We start from the raw sequence: 22,582 nt of genomic DNA on the forward strand, positions 1-22,582 counted from the left end.
CACCTTTTAAAGCTGAAATGTCAAACTGTATCTGGTTCCAGCTTCTTCCATGTGAGAATGTGCGGCTTTCTTTTGAATGCAAACACGTTTTTTCGACAGTTGGTTAGACAAAATGAGATATTTCAACACTTCACCCTGTGCTCTGGAAATTTCTATGGTTATTTTTCACAGTTTGTTTGTCGCTTTCACATTTTAACCCGCCAAACCTTTAATCGATTTATCGAGAAAATAACCACCAAAAATAGTGTAGGATGCAAATTATTGTTTCCAGCAGTCATACACTTACATTGTATGAACCATATGGTTATTTATGTCTTCATAGAGAGGTATGTAGGTAGGTAGATAAATGGCTAGAAATAAAAACAGAGTGATGGGACAAATTAGACTAAGACGAGTATGTCCAAGGGGAGACTCTTGTAATGGAAAGAAATTGATCCACATTCATCACTTCCATCCTCACAGTGGCCGCACCTGACCTTCTCGACCCGAAGTCTGCCGCCCACAACTCCACACCTCGCCTGTCATTCTCAGTCAATCCAGTGGTGCTGAACACTCCAGAGGACGAGTGTGACACCCGGACTATGGTCATGAGGTGGAAAACTGTGTCAGCCATCTTCTTCTTGGTGGTGCTTTACCTCATTATTGGGGCGACGGTATTCAAAGCACTGGAGCAGCCTCACGAGAGCTCCCAGAAGCTGGCTATTCTAACACAAAAACTGGAATTCTTGGCCAATCACACCTGCGTGAACTCCTCTGAGCTGGAGGATTTGGTGAAGGTAGGTGCATCAACATCTATTTATATTTAAAATCTTTTCTCTTCTGCAGGACCAGGCGATGACCGACAATAATCTAGTTTTTCTCATATTTGTTTTTTTTTCAATACCTACAGAGGTTATTACTGGTATTTGGCAGCTTTGTTTGTTGGAGAATTGTGGAAATGGTTGACACAATGATTTTCAGGAAAAAACTGCCAGAGCTTTCACCTGAGGATATTTAAGAGAGGAATGGACTCTTTGAACACGAGACATCACTGTTGATTGAACTGTTCAGCAAGACCGCGATCCTTTCCTAACCGGTGCACGTGTTTAGTATTTCAAAGTTCAAGTTCAAAGTAGCTTTTATTGTCAATTCTTGCATGTCAGGACATATAAGGAATCGAAATACCGTTTCCCACTCTCCCACGGTGGAACATAAAGTGCAGCACAACACATAAAACATAAAACACTTCCTAGGCTAAGTGACGACAGATATCCTAGTTAAAACATATACTATACTACAATAAAACATTCAATACACATAAAAACGGGAAAAGTGGGCAATTGATATAATAAATAATTAATAATGTAGGGGCAGGTGGGCAATTGATATAATAATGATGGGAAAATGGGCAATTAATATAATACTGTGTGTGTATGTGTGTGTGTGAAAAGTGGGCAATAAATATAATATAAATATAAATATGAGTACATATTTACAGTACTTCTGTACTTTCAGCTTCAGCTTCCCTCAGGCTAGAGGATATGATTGGGGGGAGTGAGGGGAGAGAGTTCAGTGTCCTGACAGCTTGGTGGGTAAAACTGTTCTTTAGTCTGGTGGTGCGGCAGCGGAGGCTCCTGTACCTTCTTCCAGAGGGTAGGAGGCTGAACAGACTATGTGCAGGGTGACTGGTGTCGCTTGCAATTTGAATGGCTTTCCGGGTGAGGCGGGTGGTGTATATTTCCTGTAACGAGGAGAGTGGGGCACCGATGATCTGTCCGGCTGTCTTTACAATGCGTTGGAGTGCTTTCCTGCTGTGTTGGGTGCAGCTACCACCCCACACAGTGATGCAGCTGGATAGGATGCTTTCAATGGTGCCCCTGTAAAATGATTTCAGCACTGATGTGGGGGCTTTTACTCTCTTCAGCTTGCGAAGGAAGTAGAGGCGCCGCTGGGCTGTCTTTGCCAGTGATGCGCAGTTGGTAGCCCAGGAGAGGTCGTCAGTGATGTGCACCCCCAGGAATTTGGTGCTTTCTACTTGCTCCACAGCAGCACCATCGATGGTCAGTGGCAGGTGTACAGTGTGGCGTCTCCTGAAGTCAACAACAATCTCCTTAGTTTTGGTGACATTCAGCAGGAGATTGTTGTCGCTGCACCACGTGGTCAGAAGGTTGACCTCCTTCCTATAGTTGGTCTCATTGTTCTTGGTGATGAGACCAACCAGAGTGGTGTCGTCTGCGAACTTCACCATGTGATTGGTGCTGTATGTAGGTTCGCAGTCGTGAGTCAGCAGGGTGAAGAGCAGGGGGCTGAGCACACAGCCTTGTGGGGCCCCAGTGCTTAGGGTGATGCTGCGTGAGGTGTTGTTGCCGACACGTACTGCTTGTTGCCTCTCACTGAGGAAGTCCAGGACCCAATTGCACAGTGGGGTGTTGAACCCCAGCTGGTCCAGTTTGCAGATGAGTTGTTGTGGGATTATGGTATTAAATGCTGAGCTGAAGTCTATGAAAAGTATTCTTACATACGAGTCTGTTTTTTCTAGGTGGGTGAGGGCTGGGTGGAGAGCAGAGCAGATTGCGTCCTCTGTGGACCGTTTTGCTCTGTATGCAAACTGAGAGGGGTCCATGGTGGGGGGGAGGATGGACTTGATGTGGGCCATGACTAGCCGTTCAAAACACTTCATAATGATGGGGGTCAGTGCCACGGGGCGATAGTCATTGACCTTTCACCTGAGGATATTTAAGAGAGGAATGGACTCTTTGAACACGAGACATCACTGTTGATTGAACTGTTCAGCAAGACCGCGATCCTTTCCTAACCGGTGCACGTGTTTAGTATTTTTCATCACCATGACGATGAAGGTCCTCTAACCTTAAGAACACGGAACACGTTTTTCTGTCTGCCAGGAATCTCTTTAGGCAACAAACCTACTTGGTAGGAAAAGATCATGTTGAGGGTAAAATAAACCGTTTCTGGCAGAAAGGCCTTTAGCTTAACTTGTTCTGTGCGCTAACCTTGACATTTTTTAAGCCTAACCTTAACGTAGTTCTTTTTGTGCCTAAACCTATAACCAAACCTTTAGCCATAGCGTTGTCACATCATAAAATGTATTTATTTTTCAACAGAGATTTGTTTTGTTTTTGAAGGCACAGCAAAATGATCAGATGTTATTCTAAAGGTCAGTTACAGGGAATGTATTTTAACGTTTAATTTGGAGAATTAGTTTATGCCAAAGTTTTACTGTCTATACTTACATTTTCCCCCACAAATATTCAAAAGTACTGTAGTGCACTGTGTGGGGTATTAAAGGGAACTATCAAAGGAATCCTGTAGTTTCTTAAAGCGATGCGACTCAAATGTCAGTTGAATTTGCATTGTTTTACTTGTAATGTAGGCCTGACTGTAGCCAAACTGTGAACTGTGTAGGCGTATGGAAGATAGAAAATAAAAGATGACTATATGTCGGATTGGACTCAGTATAGACAAATTATATTAAATGATCAAAAAACACAACCTCCCAAATTTTGCCTGTGCTCTTTAACATTCCACTTTCATTCATGTTTGCTGCCATTACTACCCTGTATGTCACACAACTACAAAAGCTATTTGACTCATTAACCAGAAAGTGTTTGAATAATTGTCCGTTTATATCTTTTTCTGCTCCCACATTAATTTACCTGTAAATCAACAGCTCTGATGTCAGATTCCAAATCTCCTTTCTTACAACTTTCTCATCATATGAACATCAGTGCAGTACTGTCATAGTTTCTCACATAGAAAGAGTGCGTATCTCGTTATCACAACAAAACATCTCTTATTGTTCTAAGAAGGTGAGAAAGATCTCTTGAAAACAACAATATTTTCATAATAATGAGAAAACCTCAAGTTAAAAGCACATTTAGTCATTGTTTGAATGTGAGCCTTTGAATAAACCCATGAAATAAACAGAACGAGCACTTCCCTGAAAACATTTCCTTTCAGGACTAAATGCACACTCATGCTGTTGTTAACATTGGATGGATTTTAATCAATAACCGAGTCCGTGTGTGGGATTTTGCCATCTCAGACTACAGTAAAGCCTCTTTAATCACATTGACTTTCAAGATGTTTTTTTTGTTGTCCACTGTGTTGGCTTCAGTGTCACTACAAGTCTCTTACATATTACAACTGACTAGAGCTGACAGGATTTAATTTTGACTAATTGTTACCACCTACTTGCATGTAAATGACACTGTTTTCGATTAAGAAGGGCTGGTAACAGATGGTGTTAATTTGACTTTAAGAAGCGGAGTTAATATTCAGAGATGATGATGATGCTTTCTGTCCTGAGATTATCATCTATCTGTTTGACTGTTATAGTGATCTTGTATTCTATGTTGGCTTAAACATACACGTACAGTGATACAAAAAATGAAGTCGATACTTCAAAGCAAATGATACTTAAAGTGTATGGTGTCATGATTATTGCTGCTCATCATTCTACTCCTTCCACTTTGCCGCCCTTTAGTTGGCATAACCGTCCCCGTAATTGTTACTGTTGCTTTTGGCTGGTGGTGAAAACATTTGACTTGGCAGATATCGTTTAGGTTGGAGGCAGTAGAAATAATGAAGATGCATGAAAAGCCAAAGATAAGACAGAACAAGTGTGGACCATGAAAAGAATACAAAAGACGAACGAGTCAGCAATTTAACAACTTCACAATTTGAGACCAATGCAAGTGTTGATTTGTCTGTTTTTCAGCTGTTGTAGAAACGTATGCAGTTATAAATGACTCAATCGTCGGTAACGGTTCTTATTTACAGGGGATTATACTGTACGCTAAGGAAAACATACTTTTTAAGATGGACTTACATGTCTGCCCATGTACAATAGTGTTTGCCCTTTAGTGTTAGCCTAAAGTTGTAATTTACCGTTGCTAACAACCATGTCTACGGTACTTTCCTCACCCTTTCTGACATTCAGAATCCCTTCCAGGCTTCCGTTTCAGAAAAACCAAAAGTCAATTGAGGGGAAACTGTCCTCTGTCCCAAAACTGTCTTTTCAGCCAAATGACAGTTTTTTTTTTGGCAAAGTATGACTCCCTCTGTCCCCGATCTTTCCACTGAATCAGTCTGGGCTCATTGCGGATTCAAAAAACGAGTCACTTCGTCTTGGACCTCAGAAACAAATTACAAAATTAACTGAATTAATTATTGGCTGGGAAATTTGCCCGTTGGACGCATTTAATATCACTTTCGTATTTTCCGAATGCTGTAAGGCTAATTATTCTATACTGTTGCCACAGTATATACATAACACCAGTCCTACTTTGTACTGTCCGACTAAACAGATTTGCCCATCAGTCAGTACCCTGATGAGCTCAGCAGCCTTGCAAACAACTCTCTCTTTGGATTATTCATTGATAAGAGCAGGTGTCCCCCACTCATTTTTCCTGAATTATGTACGCAACACACACACACACACACACACTTGTAGGCTCCCACTGATCAAAAGCCAGTCGGTAGAGAATTAAGGAGAGATGTGCTCTCAGAGGGAGTAATTCAAAAAGTGAGTGATGTCAAAAAGCTCAGACGATTCAATCTCTCCTGGTCCATTGTTTTGTTTTTTCGTTTCTTTATTTTTGTTTGGGGTTTAGTCCCCACTAAGGAGCAGAGAAACAAACTGTTAACACAATTTTAAAATATTAGAAGTAGCTTTTGCTTGATACAGTTGAACCAACCGCTGAGGGAAATATCAGGCTCTTTAGCCGCTAAATGCTCTACAATTCACTGTAGTTCACCAACCTTGACTGTCTGTCGTGGCAGGTTGTGTGCAGTGCGATCATCAATTTGACTGAAATTAAATTTTTGTCGGCTGCAATGAGAGCGGTGAGAGGGAACCAAAACAGTTGCCGGCTGAACAACCAAAACAATGAGCTGAAAGAAGCTAAAATGCTCTTAAATTCTACGGGAACCTGCAGAGTCAGATGATTATTCTCTGTGAGTTCCTCACTACAACAAGTTACATTTTACATGATGCTGGAATTAAGCTTCACCCAGCTGTTCAACTGTCTGAAAATCCAGATATGGAAATCGATTTCACTGCAGGGGCAGTGTAAATAAACCACTACTGTCTATATATGTGCTGTTGAGACCTACTGTTACGCAAAGACTCTACCTGTATTCACACAGAAGCATAATTTGTGCTTTAGGGAACATATAGTAAATTGATCTGTTTTTCAGATCTGTGCTTGGATGCAAACTCCACACCCTTACTTTTCACCTCGCAATTGTAAATGATCGCACAATATTTCCTGCATTGGCACTTGACGTTGGCAAAAAGTAAGGTTCAAAATCAAAGTAAGGTTCAAAATCATCCAATATGAATATGCTCTTTTGTAATTTGAGTGAACCCTTTAAGCTGCGTTTGTCAACTGCAGCCTATATCTCTGCGCCCTCTGACACATCACGACATGTTAACTCTCGTGTCGTTACATTAGTGCCCGTTGTTCCCTCACTTTCAGATCTATGATTCATTCATTTCAGCTCTCACACGCTCTGCCTTTACTGCCTTACCAAAGTCAACAGTCGAAGGTTAATGAAGGCTCTCTCAGTTTCACTGAGGAAGATGAATCGCAACACCCTGACATTGCAGTGGCCCTAAACTGTGTGTGCATGTGCAGAAATAGCTGACTGTGCTGCTTCAGTAGGACTGTGGGCAGTGTTATATGCTGCACAAGATTATTGTAGCATTACTGCTCTGTTCCTGTAGGTGTATTGATGTTGTTTTTACACCTGTGTGACCCCAAAAATTCATGTACTTTAGTTGCTCATGATGTACTCTTTGGCAGTAATGCTCAGTAGTTACAACTGGTAGTAAGTTAGTTCGCCAGACTTATTAGCTTTACGCATATGAACACACTTCATTTTATCCATTTACAGTTTATGGTACAAACCCACTATACCTGTAGTGTGGATGCACATCAGTCAGTGTGTGGCTCTTCACTTCACTGCTCCTCACGGAAGTCTATTTCTCTGATCGTGGGTGGGTGTGAAAAGGTGTGCGGTGGTGTTTTTTCCCCTCCAACTGGTGGCTACTCCCGTCTTGTCTCCTGTCATGCAAGTACAGCAGTGAGTGCGAAAACAGTTCCTTTTCTTTTACAACCGGCGGCTGTCTGAAAGTCTGTCACAGTCAGCGGGGATTCGTGTCACACCAGTGCTCCCCCACATGCACACATAGTCAACCAATCACCTGGGCAAGATTAACAGCCATAACACTGACCCAGCTGCTGTCACATCATAGCCACAGTCACGGGGTCAGTCAAGAATCATGTGTTGGTAAATGTTTGTATAAGAATATGCACAAATTATTCTTTTATAAGCACCAATCCCTAAAAAAACCCAATTTATTTTAGCTGTAACTGTGACAGACGTTGCACTTTTATAAAGAGAGCAGGTGTTTAAAATGTAAACCTGCATATATGAAGGTGACAGATGCCTCTTGTTGTTTGTCTCAACTCTTAATTGGGTTTTGGTTTAATGTGTATCTAGGCTGTCATCTATTCCCCAAGAAAATTGATGCCACACCGCTAATTTCCTTCTGTTCCTCAGCTCACCTCGTACCACACTCCCACTGGGAGACTCTGCATAATGTGCTAACTTTTTCTTTTTCTTTCCACTCCAGCAAGTGGTATCAGCAGTCCGAGCAGGTGTGAACCCTTCAGGAAAAGCATCCAATCAGACGAGCATCTGGGACATCAGTTCCTCCTTTTTCTTCGCCGGGACTGTTATCACCACTATCGGTAAGAGACGTAGTTTCTCACTCTTACACATCTCAGTCCTCGTTATTTTCTCTTTGTAGAAACTTCCGACTGTACTTCACTCTACTTGCATGCAATGCTTTGAAAATACCAAAAAAAAAGATGTAAAAACATTTACTTTTTATATGTGGAAACGTGTTTGGCTTTATAAGCACTGTCTATTTATCCCAAAGCTGTCAGAGGCACGGTGCCATTTTGGTGTTCATTTTAGCATGAAATTGCACTTGCATACCAAAATGACACTTTCTAACACCAAATCTGCTTCAGCTGCTTTTTTTAGATCGTACTTTAATGCACCATTCCTTTCACTCTACTCGTCACCAAAATTGCAAAACAGATTGACCACACTGGCATGCACCCGTATTACACAGTGTCAAACAACTAAACTCTATACATCAGCAACAAAGCACAAATGTTTTTTTTATCTTAGCAATGCAAAACAACAAAAATAAAATCGGCTTAATATTCTACATGTTGTGTTTTCTTATTGACAGAATAATAAACCAACAAGATAACTTTTTCTGGTCTTTTTATTGACTTATAATCACAAACAGACAGATCAGCGCACCCCTTCAGTTGGCTGTTTGGCTTCATTTCACTTCTCTAGCATCCTGTCAGAGCTCATTATCCAATACCTAATGCCTTTAGTTTGAATAAATAGATTTTTGCTTGTTTTTCAGATTACACATGCTTAATGTGTAGGCAGTGTGCAATCCCGATGCATATTTTGGCATGGGATTGTACACGGCTCCAGCTCCTTTTCCACATTTTGCATTTTGTTGTGTTGTGGAAGATTTCTGAGTTAATCGGGAGAAGAGAGTTTTTGTTCACAAATCAATAAAAAAAAGCCTTCAGAAGATTCAAAGTTGTCTTGTTCTGTTTATTCGCTTGCAAGGGAAGAGTATACAACGGAGTACGTATTCAGCAGTCTGTGGTAAAAGCGTCGACTGAGTTCAACATTCAACATCATTTTATGCAGACAGAGGTTCACGCCTTTAGATAAGACATTCATAGGGGAGTGTAGGTCTTTTGACAAAGGCTGTCTTGATCTGCTCATTGTCTGGAGTCTGCCAGATGCTGACAACAACTGAGAGTAAGTTTCAGTTTCGAGGTCTGTCTGTCTGCTGCAGAAACCTCACTCCCCGGTGGTGTTTTGCATGTATCACCTTTGATGCGTGGTTGTGTAAACAGCACATAATTGCTGTGCTGTCGGTTGGCAATCATCATAATTTTGCCTGATTGGTACAAAATGTAACTGCTGCTGCACAGAGATGCTATTCCTAAAGCCACTGTGACATTTCTTTGTCAGTGATCAGCCTTTGATGTTGTACGAAAAGTCCCGAAAGCAAAAGAGACAGTTTCTTCTGTTCTTCTGGCTTTGCCCTCAGCTGGAGGTGGATGAGCAAGAATCTGACTGACTGGTGAGGTGGTGATGAGGGGATGGATTGCAGGTGTGCAGGCTGATTGACAGCAGGAGTGTGACGGAGAGCCACGCCCAGACAAACAAACTCAGACGGAGAGAGAGAGAAAAACCAGAGAACCAAAAAGAAACACAAGGGAGGAGAGAACGGCACAAACAAGAGAGTAAAAACATATAAAATAAAATAGACTTGAAACATGCCAGGGTTCAACATAAAAAACTAATAAATAAATAGTCATTTGCATAAAACATTACATTGGGAGCAGTTCTTTTTGCTCTTTTGTTTTATTTTTTGCCGAAGTTATTGTAATATTTAGCTACGTTTCTTTTTTAAAGACAATTAGGTTTCACTTTACATTGATGAATGAAAAACTCATGGACCATACAAGCAGCAATGTTTGTGGAATTTAGACAACTTCAGAAAATTTGATTTGAAAAACAATTGAACTACCGGTCGTCTTTTTTTTTTTAAAGAATTTCTTTATCCAAAGAAGTTGAGGCCCCCAGTCTCCTATGTATTCATGATGGTTTATTTTAATGTAACGTGTTTTCTGTCTTTAATTGTTTTATTAATAAATAGTAAAGCAGCATAGGTAAGCCTAGACATGCCCTCTGCTTTTATGATTACAGTTCTACCTTTTAAAGACACTCATTATATTCCCTTTGTGCTTTTTCTATGGTTGAATTTAAAGTACTTACCATGTCACTGTATCTTTGATAAGAATGTTTGAAATTGAGCGACTGTCAGTCTTTCACTGCCAATAATTCACACATACATATATACACATATATATATATATATAGTCCAGAAGCCTGACAGAATACATGTATTATATCTAAAGCTCAAGATACCTGAGCAGAATCTTTTGGAAATAGAGAGTGGTGTCATCTCATAGCTGGCTAATGACAATTTCTTGTGTAGTTTGGTTAAAGGCTGCGTGATGATGAGGAAGAGGTAGAGAGAAATCCCCAGTTTAATATCAAATCATGGAGTTGTGCCAGGGTTTACTATAACCGAGCTGTTGCTAGTGGCATACCAAGTTCGAATTGCTTTGCTAAAATAATGCTGAATATGTTTCTAGTGAATTGAAAATAAATTGTTCAACCGCGTCAAAAGCTTGAATCCAAAAAGAGGATCATTGCATAGCTCTGAGTAATCTACAATATATACAATCAAATATGTGCCTATTTCTCATGAATCCAGATTGTGATTCATCATCGATAGGATCCAAAACTAATTTCAGCCGTTTGCCAGAAGCAACTGCCAACGCCTTGTAATCGTTATCCAGCATACAAAAAGGAAACCAACTATCAATAAGCAGTACTTCCTCTTTAGGTTTCGGATGAAGTGAGATTAATCCTTCATCTATTTGTCACTCTTTCTTTTTTGATTCTGAAAGGGAAATGGGTATTATGAGTATAGTTATAGTGAGAACAACGAGACAGTGTTTCCCCAATAAGCTCACTTTAATACCAACTAACCAACCCTTTTTTCGTAATTAAATGATCCACAAAAGCAACACTATGTGGGTTGTTGTTGTTGTCTCAAGAAGCTAATAAAGTCAAGCTAATAAAGTCAATCAGTGAAATGTTGTGCTGCCGTTTTCTCTCCTCGCATCGCTTGGAAGGAAGTCGTTGAGCTTTCATTGCAATTGTATTCGTTCCTGTAGGAGACAGAGCGTGACGCTTTCCTGCATGTGATCATTATATTACCGAGTCAGTGGTGTCACGAATGCAGTGGTTTAGGGCCCATAATGACAAATAGGTTGGTCCATTTCCAGGCTTTAGCTCATTATACAGTGGAAATCTTAAATTGAATGAATTATTCATGCAGGCAATGAAGTCCAAGCGTGAAATTAATTAAACGACTTATTGGTATTTAACTGAATTGGGTGTTTAACCTGTAATTTAGGTCATGTATTAGAAACATGATCAGAAAGTGTTAGTTTTGACATCAATTTTAGCGAAATATATATCATCTAAATGCTGAAATCAATTTTTTTTAAATTCATGATATAGAAATGCACCTTCTTCTCAATTTATAACATTTCACCAATGTTTTAGTGCTGAAATCTGTGTTTTTGTTGTTGCTTTTTTATCCCATTTGAATAAAAGGACAGTGTATTTTCTCTGAAAGCCATCATTTTTTTATTCTAGTGCTTGACACTTAAGTCTTTGAGCTTGCGTAAATATTGTGATAGCATTCAAATGTAAGGTGAGAATAAAGACAATAAGTCAGTTTGATTCAGGAATAAAAGAAAGAGGAAGTGAGTTCAGCTTCAAATTAGGGAGCCGCTGTGTCTCGTTTGTTCTGCAGGGACACCCAGAGGTTTTAAATACTAACGGGCATCGCATCCTGTCTCCCGTTGAACTCGTCATGAAATTGGTGAGACTTGATTGACAATTTCTTTCTCACATTTAGTGTCACCCCACTCCATTGTGAGAGTAGGACGTCATTAGAGGGTACCCTGCAGCTCGTATCCGGACACAGATGACTGTATTCATGTATATAAAAGGAAAAGTGGATGTGGTTCATTCTGCAGAACCATTATGAAACTTCAAATGATGAAAGTCACATTGTTGAATGTGTCAGGTCAGCTTAAAATAACTTAAGGCACAGGGCTCAAAGGTTTTCAAAGCAACATCTGCTTTGAGAAGCTGCACATGATGATGAGTTTGGAGAGAAGATGAAAGGCAGTGAACCAGTGATGGACTCACACTAGTGTGTGTGTGTGTGCGTGTGTGTGTGTGTGTGAGTCTGTGTGTACATACGAAGGCCTACGTACAGCGTACTATTTGTCTTTATTTCTGCTGTTCATTTCATTTTCGTCAGAGTTGCTCGAGGACTGAGGTTGTGAATAATAAACCGTAGTCCGGGTCGGTGCTTAAGCACGACTTCCGTCTCTTACTACCGACACGTCTCAAAGCTGTTGTGCTGCATCTGTCTGCAGTGATGTTACAGCACAGTCAGGCTTCGTGGAAAGCTTTGCTGTCCAGGCAGTTTAGTTCAAACTCATTTTTCTTCTTCTGACAGTTTTGATGAAATATGTACACTTATAAGATACAGAATACCTTCTAAGCAGAGAGGTGCAGCACATACAGTTCTGAAATAAAACAAGCACACAGAACATCTTTTTTTATAGAAAAGTGTACAAATCCTACATTAAAACGTATTTACTTCCATAAAATAGCATCAACACTGAACAATTAGGAAATATGACAGCCCCAGAAGTGTCATACAAACGTTGAAATAAGTATTACAGGAGTATACAATGTCCTGTTCACAGGGCAACAACACACACACTACCTTGCTATGTTACAGCTAATTTAAACTGACATTTTGAATGATATGCTGCCTGATGAGCTAATGAACTATCCGTGTCTCCTCTCTGTCAGGATTTGGGAACATTTCTCCTCACACGGAAGGCGGGCGGATCTTCTGTATAATCTACGCTCTGCTTGGGATTCCCCTATTCGGATTCTTATTGGCTGGTGTCGGGGACCAGTTGGGGACCATTTTTGGCAAGGGCATCGCCAAAGTAGAGAAGATGATTGTGGTGAGCGCCGTCGTCTACACGAGCTTGTCTTTGTCTCTGAATCATTTGCGCTCTGTATGTTTACACGTGTGCAGTGAGCCAACGTTTGACGACGTAATTACCAAAGCTGTAAAGTGATGTTGCCTGAGCAGCTCCGATACAGAGGTGCAATATCTAAGTGTTAACGGTGCAGCGTAAACACCCTTAAACAATACAGCTGAAAGCTCAGTCAACTGTGCAGAATTCGATTTTTTTTTTCCCTCAGACACCAGCAGTCAGTGCTCAACACTGTGGAAAAAGTGAATGCAGTTTTTGGGTTGCCATGTCAACCAACTTTCTTTGAAGTCAATATATAATGCAGGCAGTTTGTTTTAGTGCTGAAATCCCAGAACAGTAAATAGCAGGTTTTTTTCGAGCAACATTTCAAAGGTTTCTGTCTTATTTCTTGCTCATGGCTGAATAAACCAGCAGCAAACAAATCGATCACTTTTTAAATATCGATGGTTTATTTACCTCGTCACACATTGACTGTTGATTCTGTCCACATACAAGCACACAGTGCACGCAACAAAACGCTGGTAACAGTTCTGCCAGCAGTTAGACCGCACCATTAGTCAAGTGGGTGACGCAGAGGAAATAATGGACTCTGCTGGACTGTCTGGCTGACGGCTGGTCACTATGTTTCTCCTGGAAAAGGGATTCAGGTTTGCCCTGAAAATCTGTTGAAAGTAAAAATTTAAATCCGTCGTTTATTTTTCCCTGTACCAGAACCACATGTTCTTTTTATAAACGACATCATTTAACAAAAGGACTGTGCAGACTTAAGGATCACTGGAAATATTATGATGAATAAGAGTCATACAGATGAATGTAATACAAAGTAAAGGAGACAAAGAAAAACACTTGAAATGCAAATATAGAAACAAGTATAATTAAAAATGACATTATTAAACCAGTTGCAGGTGTTAGATAAATAGATGAAATATAAGATCCCAAGTTCAATGAAGGAAAATGTGTTTTTTTTTCAAAGGTGTATTAATGCACATCGTTACATGGGGAAGATGTGTGTGGGGGCGTATGATGTAATTGTATTATACAGTTAAAGGGTTTTCTCCTGAAGTGAGCAAAGAGAAAATATACCAAATGTGCTTTTTGATGAATAAAAACAGCACAGAAGCTTGCAGTTACACATCATTTTCTTTACATGGGTGTGAAGAGTTAATTGGGTGGTGAGTAGCCGTTAATGTCGATGCACTCGCTCACCCATATGCAGTATGTTGACTGGGGAGTCATAGCAACCAGCTAATGGCATTACCTAATGGGACGGTGGACCTGTGTTATAAGTGAATAAGCGAAACTCTTTTTCCAAAACGGACCCTCTGTGATTTGAAACAGTTCAGGCTGCCAGCGGGGGTTGTTGTTGTTGTCTCAATCAGCTGTCTTTACGTCCCTGATGACGGAGTCCCCCAATGCCATGCTGTGATCAGATCGGAGAGAGAGAAACTGATGTTTAGCCAACAGAGACACTTGTGTTGCATTTTGAAATGTATGTTTTGGATATAATGGTAATAAAGTGAACAAGTCACTCACTTTTTCAATTATTTAACCAAACCCACGACTCTCCTAACAAAACCGTTTCAATAATGCTTTTGTTGCTGTGAGCTGATATTGTTTTGCAAGAGCAGATATTTTAGGTGCTTTATCGGTGATCATTTCACTGATCAGTATCAACATTGTGTGACATGCCAGATATGGTAATTAACAGTGCTTCCTAATTACGTTGATAAATACCTGGGTGGCATTTTGTTTCCCTTTTTGCTGTTCTAGCTATTATAAACATAATTTCTATGAAACAGTGTTATGCAGAGAGCCATGTGGGCAGGAGCAAATGGAGAATAGAATGAAAGAATAGAGAATCCCCAAACCATTTTATATTTCTACCAGAGCTCATTTTCACAGGATGCTCTTTTGTATCCGCGTGCAGTCGTGTCTGCAGTTCGCACACATATTCATGGTTGCAGGGCTGCAACACTAGCACTGCTGTGATGAAAGTTGGATCAAATGCTAATTAATGTCCACGAAAAGCAATCTCTGAGTTCCATTTTTTTTTTGGATGAAAGCACAAACCAAGCATGTTTTCAAAACACGGGATACTTGATAGCAGGTTAGGTTGATTGTGACTGTTGATTCATCGCTGGCTGCGTGTCTACCGTCCTGGCGGAGAGGAACACAGGTTGGCAGCTTGCTGGAAACACTGGAAATAGAGAGAAAGCAGTTCCTGCAGCTGCTGTGCAGTAAAGATGCTGGCTGAGAAATCACCTCAGCTTCACAAATCCCTTTGGAATATATTAACTACTTGTGTATACAAAAGGTCTATTCGTTGGCTTTATTTTTTCATCTTTGTTGGCCTTGTCCCTAGATGTTAAATTCCTTGTGTTTGCACACAAACTTCACCAATAAAGGTGATTCTTATTCATACTTTGTCTTCAGATAATTTGCTCTTGTAAGGCTCACTGTCGGTCTCTTCAAACTGCATACCACTGTACTGCACTTAGCTTTGAGCAGCGAGAGGTCTGCCTGCTCTGCATGCTCCCCCCCCCCCCCCCAGAGGCACTGTGCTGTGGGCTTACATAACTGGAAGGGAAAAGGGCACGAAGGTGCACAGGGAACCAGCTGAAAGCAGTCACTAGTAAAAAGGAAGCAGAGACAGCAGCAACATGCCGAATACAACCTGACGTTCTAACTGTGATGCAAAAGAGGGGCTGTGGAATTTGAATTCAGGCTGTAACTGCAATGAATCCATTACAGTAGCTGCTACTGTGACGGCATGTGAGGGACTGGGAAGTGGGCTTATACCTGTAGACTAAAACTAACAAACTATATTACACCACTAATTACATTGCATGGACAGACGAAACCATCAACCTGCACTCTTCAGGTCTCCTGCTGAGCGTGTCATGTTTCTGTATGTGGTAGTCATCCGTTCTCTGTACCAACAAACCTTTTGTCTCTCACCAGAAGTGGAAAGTCAGCCAGACGAAGATCCGCGTCATCTCCACGCTGATCTTCATCCTGTTCGGGTGCCTCATCTTCGTGGCTCTGCCAGTCGTCATCTTCAAGCACATAGAGGGCTGGAGCACGCTCGAGTCCATCTACTTTGTCGTCATCACCCTCACCACGATCGGTTTTGGGGACTTTGTCGCCGGTGAAAAAGGTTGATTTTCTTTTGGATGTATCGGCCTTCTTTCATTTTTAAGTCTGGCAGCTAGTTTAGAATCAATGTATTTATAATTGAGTTATTCCTCAGCCAGTCTGGCTCAACAACCCTTGGCCTGCTATATTCTCTTCACATTGTGATACATGTGTTCTGTCACAGTTATTTTTAAATGCACCTAAATCCCTGCAATATGTTTCGTTCTCCCATCTGTTGAACCAGAAGTGTATGTACTCACTACTGCCAAAGAAATACCCCAAACATATGTTTTACTCACTCTCATAATAGCACTTTAAATCAACATGTTACAACAATAATAATGATCTTAGGCAAATAACACTTTAATGGCTGCTATAAATTCTTCCTTTTTTATCAGAGCCATCCCCTGCCAAACAGGTGGCAAACAATTGAAACAATAGTTCAGGAGGTGGTATTTGCTTCATTTGACCGGCTCGACAAACAAAAACGGCAGGGATGGGAAAAACCCCAAACAATTAGCTGCTCGATTAAACTTCCCTGAGCGGTCCTAATGATTATAGATCAGACCACTGTGGCTGCTGGAGTTGAGCACAGGTGGCGTAAAGTAAGCCTGTTTGGGAAACAGGTGCTGTAACGGCTGGTTGTCTACAACTGAAGGTAGTGTTTACATGTGGATAGGACATATGTTGTTACGGTACGGCACAGTAAGTCCATGCAGTTGATATAACAAGCATCCAGTAGGACCTCAAGTGCCGTATTACAAATATATGTACTGTACCACTGTATTTGTAACATTATGTTGTATTTAAGCGTCTACAGTATTCACAGATATTGTTGGATCCAAGTGAATATTTTACTGTTTTGTTTAATGTTGCTCAATGAACAATATCTATTAAATGATTAGAGCACCAAGATCACACAAATTGATATATTAGAAAAGATAACCCTAAATGTTTTAATTAATTCATTAATTCATGTCTTAATTGATGCCATTTTATTCTTACTTATTAGTCTCAATCGCCTCCCTCTTTAGATTCTATATGTTCTGATATAATGGTCCACTCAAGGTTGAGTCAAAGCCCAGGGGCAATTAAAGGCAACACTACAGCAGAGAGACATGGCTACTCTCTTCAACCGAGGCTCATTAAATGACACAAGGGTGAACGTTAAAGACTCATTTTACTCACCTCACTGCATCAGGCTTACTTACACTTCAGCCAAACCTGCTTGTTTTTGTTCTTCCTCGCAGAATGATTCATTTAAGTACCACATGTATCCAAGGGTTGTGTAACTGTATCTTTGGTTCTGCAGGTGGGCCAGAGAATCCAGAGTTTCTGAACTACTACAAGCCTGTGGTTTTGTTCTGGATCCTGGTGGGCCTGGCGTACTTTGCCGCTGTGCTCAGTATGATTGGAGACTGGTTCCGGGTCATCTCCAAGAAAACTAAAGAGGAGGTATGTGCTGTGCTGTGCGTTATGCAACACCAGAGGGGATAAAAGTGGGAGATCTCTCCTGTAAAAGGAGGAAACATTGAATTTCACTTTAGAGGATTTTCACAGAAAAGTGGAGAGGAAATATGGTTGACGAGGGTTGCCTGCTACATTTTTTTAATGAATCAAGAATCCAATTGTCCAGATAAACTACATTTTTTCCCAAAGACCAAAAATATTTTCGTGCAAAATCACTGTTTCAACCAACCTGACAAGCACAGAGCTGTGTCTCCTCATGTGGCTCACAAACTTGCAAGAGTTTGATTGCTTAGCGATCAAACTACTTCCCGGGAAACCGCCCCCATGAGTCACAACACCGTGATTGAATAAAAGGATAAAGAAAGCGACTTTAAAGGGACTCATAAAGTCTCACACAGATGAACTGAGCTTGTTGTCGGCACTGCCCCAACTGCAATTATTCTAAAGATATAAGAACGAAAATATGAGAAAAGATTTTTCTCAAATATTAGCATAACATGTTAATTAAAATGTAAATTAAATCAACAATCTCTATTGAAACATGCTGGATTTACTTTTATGTGCCATAAGTTATAATAACCCCACACAACTTTTAAGGAATATCCTCCAAGTTCGGACAATAAAAACTAAAACACAGAAAATGTATGTGTGTTAAAACCAGACTCTGGCCCTTTACAAGATACAGTGACAAGATTAAGAATGGTGATAATGCAGAAACCGCTTCTGTTGATATTTTACTTAAGTTGTGCAAAGTCATGAAGAAATTTACATTTTTGTCTTTGCAGTGCAGTTGCGTGTCATCCTTTGTTTGTTTAGTTTACATGGCGTTCGTTAAGATAAGTTTCTTTTTTGGCATTGGTTCATTGTCGTTGGTCGACCCGCACCGCTGTTAAATGATGTTAATGTTCAGTGACATGGAGTACACTGCTGTTGTTTATACCGGTGGTACTGTGGTCTCACCTGGCTGGTTGTTGGCACGTTGACTTTAAATCTAACACGATCGAGTACACCAGAGACTTTCTGCTTAACAAGCCTACGGGCACAAAACTACCTTTGGACATATAACTTTCCCAAAGCTTGACAAATGTGACCTGGCTACATTAAAATCGATTCCACCAGCCCGCCTCACGCCTCAACTGGCGTCCCCTGGGGTCCCCACCGCCACAGCCACAGCCCAAATGTACTACCCACATTCAAATGATGAGGAGGACTGGCGTTTTTCAGATTTCTGTTAATGTAGCCTAATACCCCAAAGCCTTTTACAGTTCACTCCTCAACCTGGAGTGATACATTTCCATCCTGGCTGCACCCTGTGGGGAAAATGCCATCTCGTTGGATTAAATATTTGGTGTGCTTCCAGTGGCTGCTGTTGAGTAATAAGACACCTTGCTGTTCTGGCAGGTTCATTATTTACATGTAAAAAGGATGGAGGGAACCACACATCCATGCACCAACGTAATCTCTTGCATACACCAAGCACATGCACATCTTATTTCTTTATTCTACATAACATAAGAAGATAAAACGGGGCCTATATGGCAATCTGCAGTGGGAGTCCCTGCACAGGCATAATTAGGAGTTCAGCTGCGGAGGCCGTGAACTGTTATTGGGAGAGAAGGTTCTGGCGGTTGGGGGGAGGGGATGGGGGAGGGGGTGAGAACAATCAGGCAGAGAGAGAGAGAGAAGGAAAAGAAACCAAGACATGAACAACAAGAGTTGTTCAAAAGCAGTCGAAACAGTTGACATGGCATGTTCACAAGAGTGAAGTCCATTCATTCAAATTGGAGGTTCCTGTCTAAACACATGATAAATGTTAGAAAATAATAGCTGAAAACATGTGAAAAGACTGAACTGTATCCTAGTGAACTGTGCAGTTTGACTGTTTGTTTCAGAGCAGAGAATGCTGCTTATTTTTTCCACAATTTGAAACCTGGTTTGAGATACTTTACATACTCAGAACACATTTTTACTTTTTACATGAATTATTTGTGAACTGTTGACATTTAGATTACGACACAAACAGGCACGTGGCTTTTGTCCATGATGGATCATTAATTAACCATTTAACAGGAACAAATTGACAAAGAATACTAGCGTTGCCATCTACTTTCATATTCATTTCTTCTACTTAGACATTTACACGTTTCAATCACAAATGTCCTTTAGGACTTAATGGCCTCAGTTAAATATGAGGGGGTTGAAACAATGTGTATTATTTTGTGTCTTTGTACACATCATGTACACATGTTACCCAGCAACCGTAAAGAATCCAATGATGCATATGTTTGCATATGTATGCCCCCAAATTGTATTTTCTTCAACATACCATTAATTTTTCTTATCTCCAGGCAGACATGACTTTAAAGAAAGAGAGAGAGAGAGAGAGAGAGAGAGAGAGAGAGAGAGAGAGAGAGAGAGAGAGAGAGAGAGAGAGAGAGAGAGAGAGAGAGAGACAGACAGACAGACAGACAGACAGACAGACAGACAGACAGACAGACAGACAGACAGACAGACAGACAGACAGACAGACAGACAGACAGACAGACAGACAGACAGACAGACAGACAGACAGACAGACAGACAGACAGACAGACAGACAGACAACATTCTGCCATCTCTCCCAGGCCTGGCAAATAACATCTGTGACAAAAAACTCAACTCAAATTTTCATATTCATCCAGCCAAAAGAAATCAACATGATTGGAAGTAATTGATCACCTGCAGGCATTCATATTCAGTCTCTCTCTGCAGGTTGGGGAGTTTCGAGCTCACGCAGCAGAGTGGACAGCAAACGTGTCGGCAGAATTCAAAGAGACCCGGCGGCGACTCAGCGTTGACATCTATGACAAGTTCCAACGCGCTGCATCCATCAAGCGCAAGCTGTCATCCGAGCTGGGCATTAACACGTCCCTTAACCAGGAATTGACCCCTGGCAAGAGGGCGCTGTCCACCAGCCTGTGTGAGGACAGAGAGGCCTACCCCAACTTGACTCTCTCCCTCAGTCCTATCAGGGGGGGCCTGGCCAGGAATGGCAGCCTCTACCTGAACGGCCTCAGCCCAGACTACGCTGACCGGCGGGAGATTGCCATCATCGAAAATTTCAAATGAGGAGCAGCATAAAATTGGGATTCAGGGAACTGAGTGAAATACATCCGGTAGCGGACAGAGCTTTAAAACTCACACACACTTTTGTGCTTATTGATTGGACATCTGTGATAAGGTACCCTTGTGCATTCATGAGGTGGATTGTGCTCCAATCATTGATTGAAAATCCGACTTCAACACAGAACAGTCGTCAAGCTGCGTACTTTAATGTGCGTGATTAAAACTCAGACAAAATCGAAGGATGTGCTCGCTCACCGGTTCCATTCATTCAATGGGGGAAGACGACTTCCTTTCAATGTGTATGTGCCAACGTGATCGACAGCTGTGAAAGTGATTGAGCCAAATCAGAAGCGTGCGCAAAACCGGAACGAATGATTGTATCAGAGGCATGAATTTAAAAATACTTATCTCATGAGCAGGAAGGAAATGAAAGCCCACATTGAGGTCGCCACACATCGGACATCTTCTTCAAATAACCCACATAAATAAACACATTCATCAAACTTAGAAAGCAATAGATGCATCCGTGCTCATCTCTTGTTGAATTCACCTGGTATCTGCATCAGATAAAGAGGATCAATATTGCTAAAAAAAAACACTCCAAACCAACAATGAACACGTCTTCTTCTTCTTGATGAAGCAGCAGTCCCGTGCTAACAGAAAGGAATGTGGCTTTTTCTTTCTTTAGTTTACACTTCTTCCAGTGTGAATTCATATGCCTTGCATTTGCCTGTCCAGTCTGCCCACGCTAACGAGATGAATGTTGACTTTTTATGTTCCTCCATGACTGACATTCAGCTCTTCGCCCTAAGGAATAACCCACTTGTGCCTTTCTGAAAACCACACTAAATGAAGTCCACTCATGCTAGTTAAATATGAGCACAGTTGTAATAAAGGCAGTCGGAGGAAGAGGCAAATCAATGGAGAGGTGCATTTTTATTTGTCTCTTCTTAAGAGGATTCTACTGTGTGCATGGCTAAACTGTTTCTTAATAACTGGGACATTGCCACTTTTGTCTGCCATTGTGATTTCGCCATTTCCTACCGGTCCTAAATGTGCTGAGAGAGTTGCATTAAGCACACAGTGCCAGGCTCACTGATCAGACTTCCTTCTCCCTCATACCAAAGTAAAATCCTGCTTTTCTCACGGAAGAATCCGGTCTTTGGTGTGATCAAAGTTTCATAAGTGCTTTCTGTTATTTCTAGGAATTTAACCATCTTGAAAAATGGCGCTTAAATGCGTCAACACTGTATTTTCTTTTCCAATTGGAAATAAATTCCGGCACGTATGATACTGTAGCAATGAAAGCTCTGGCTGTGAAGCTTACTGCGTCCTTACCTTACTGCCTTTTCTGTTCCAGCTCTCAACGCTACCTACAAAGTTCAGGAATATTTATTGAGCTGATTATGATGAGATCCCTTCATCTTCATGAGATCCATTATCCTTTACTCTTCTAAAGGATCAAGGTTAGAGGTATACGAGTTGCATCACATAGAAATAGAAGCCTTGCTATCAATGCCTCTCTTTGGCTGATTTGGTGTTGAGTAAAGATTATGAAAATGGTAGGAATATCATAGCACTGTTAATATCTCACTTTGATTCTTGATACAGAATATACATTTTTGTTCATGTTTTAAAGAGGCCCCTCCAGGTTGAATGGTTTTGGATATTGTGTTGTATGGTCTTATTCAGTGCTTTTGTCCAGCAGGATATGCTGTAATATTCTCAACACATTTGATAGTGATATTTACAGTTTGTAGCATTATCATGTGTTTACAATACAGTGTGCATACCGACAGTATGACATATGTGGCAAACCAAGCCTATCTGCTCTACAAACTGTCTGTAAGTTATGGGTTATCATCGGACATTCGTATGTTTCCTGCTAGTGGAACCAGTTGCACCAGCTCTTTGTAAGTTTAAATATGTGGCCTATTTGTAACCTCAATGATTAGGTCGAGATTTATACATCACTAGATTAAAACAGGCTACACAAAACAGACATGATTCGACAAAACTAATTTCATTTCCACCCACAGCATTTTCGCAGGGCATCCTCTTCTTTTTTTTCTTTTTTTTAATTA

General features: G+C 40.9%; 1 protein-coding gene across 2 annotated transcripts; it reads left to right on the plus strand.

Annotated features, from left to right (window-relative positions):
• Window positions 1-452: 452 nt before the first annotated feature.
• Window positions 453-20,501, plus strand: kcnk2b (potassium channel, subfamily K, member 2b; the record flags this gene model as incomplete). Of its 2 annotated transcripts, none has more annotated exons than XM_079290882.1 (6): window positions 453-776; window positions 7,640-7,757; window positions 12,592-12,752; window positions 15,750-15,936; window positions 17,236-17,378; window positions 20,145-20,501. In XM_079290882.1, exons 1-6 carry the CDS (start codon window positions 582-584, stop codon window positions 20,499-20,501), a joined length of 1,161 nt encoding a protein of 386 aa, XP_079147008.1. In that variant the 5' UTR covers window positions 453-581. The 2 variants fall into 2 exon arrangements, with proteins under 2 accessions (XP_079147008.1, XP_079147009.1); XM_079290883.1 differs by having other exon boundaries at window positions 468-776; window positions 15,750-15,945.
• Between the last annotated feature and the right edge of the window lie 2,081 nt (window positions 20,502-22,582).

This window comes from Melanostigma gelatinosum, assembly GCF_949748355.1.
Source record: "Melanostigma gelatinosum genome assembly, chromosome: 19".
Taxonomy (NCBI): Eukaryota; Metazoa; Chordata; class Actinopteri; order Perciformes; family Zoarcidae; genus Melanostigma; species Melanostigma gelatinosum.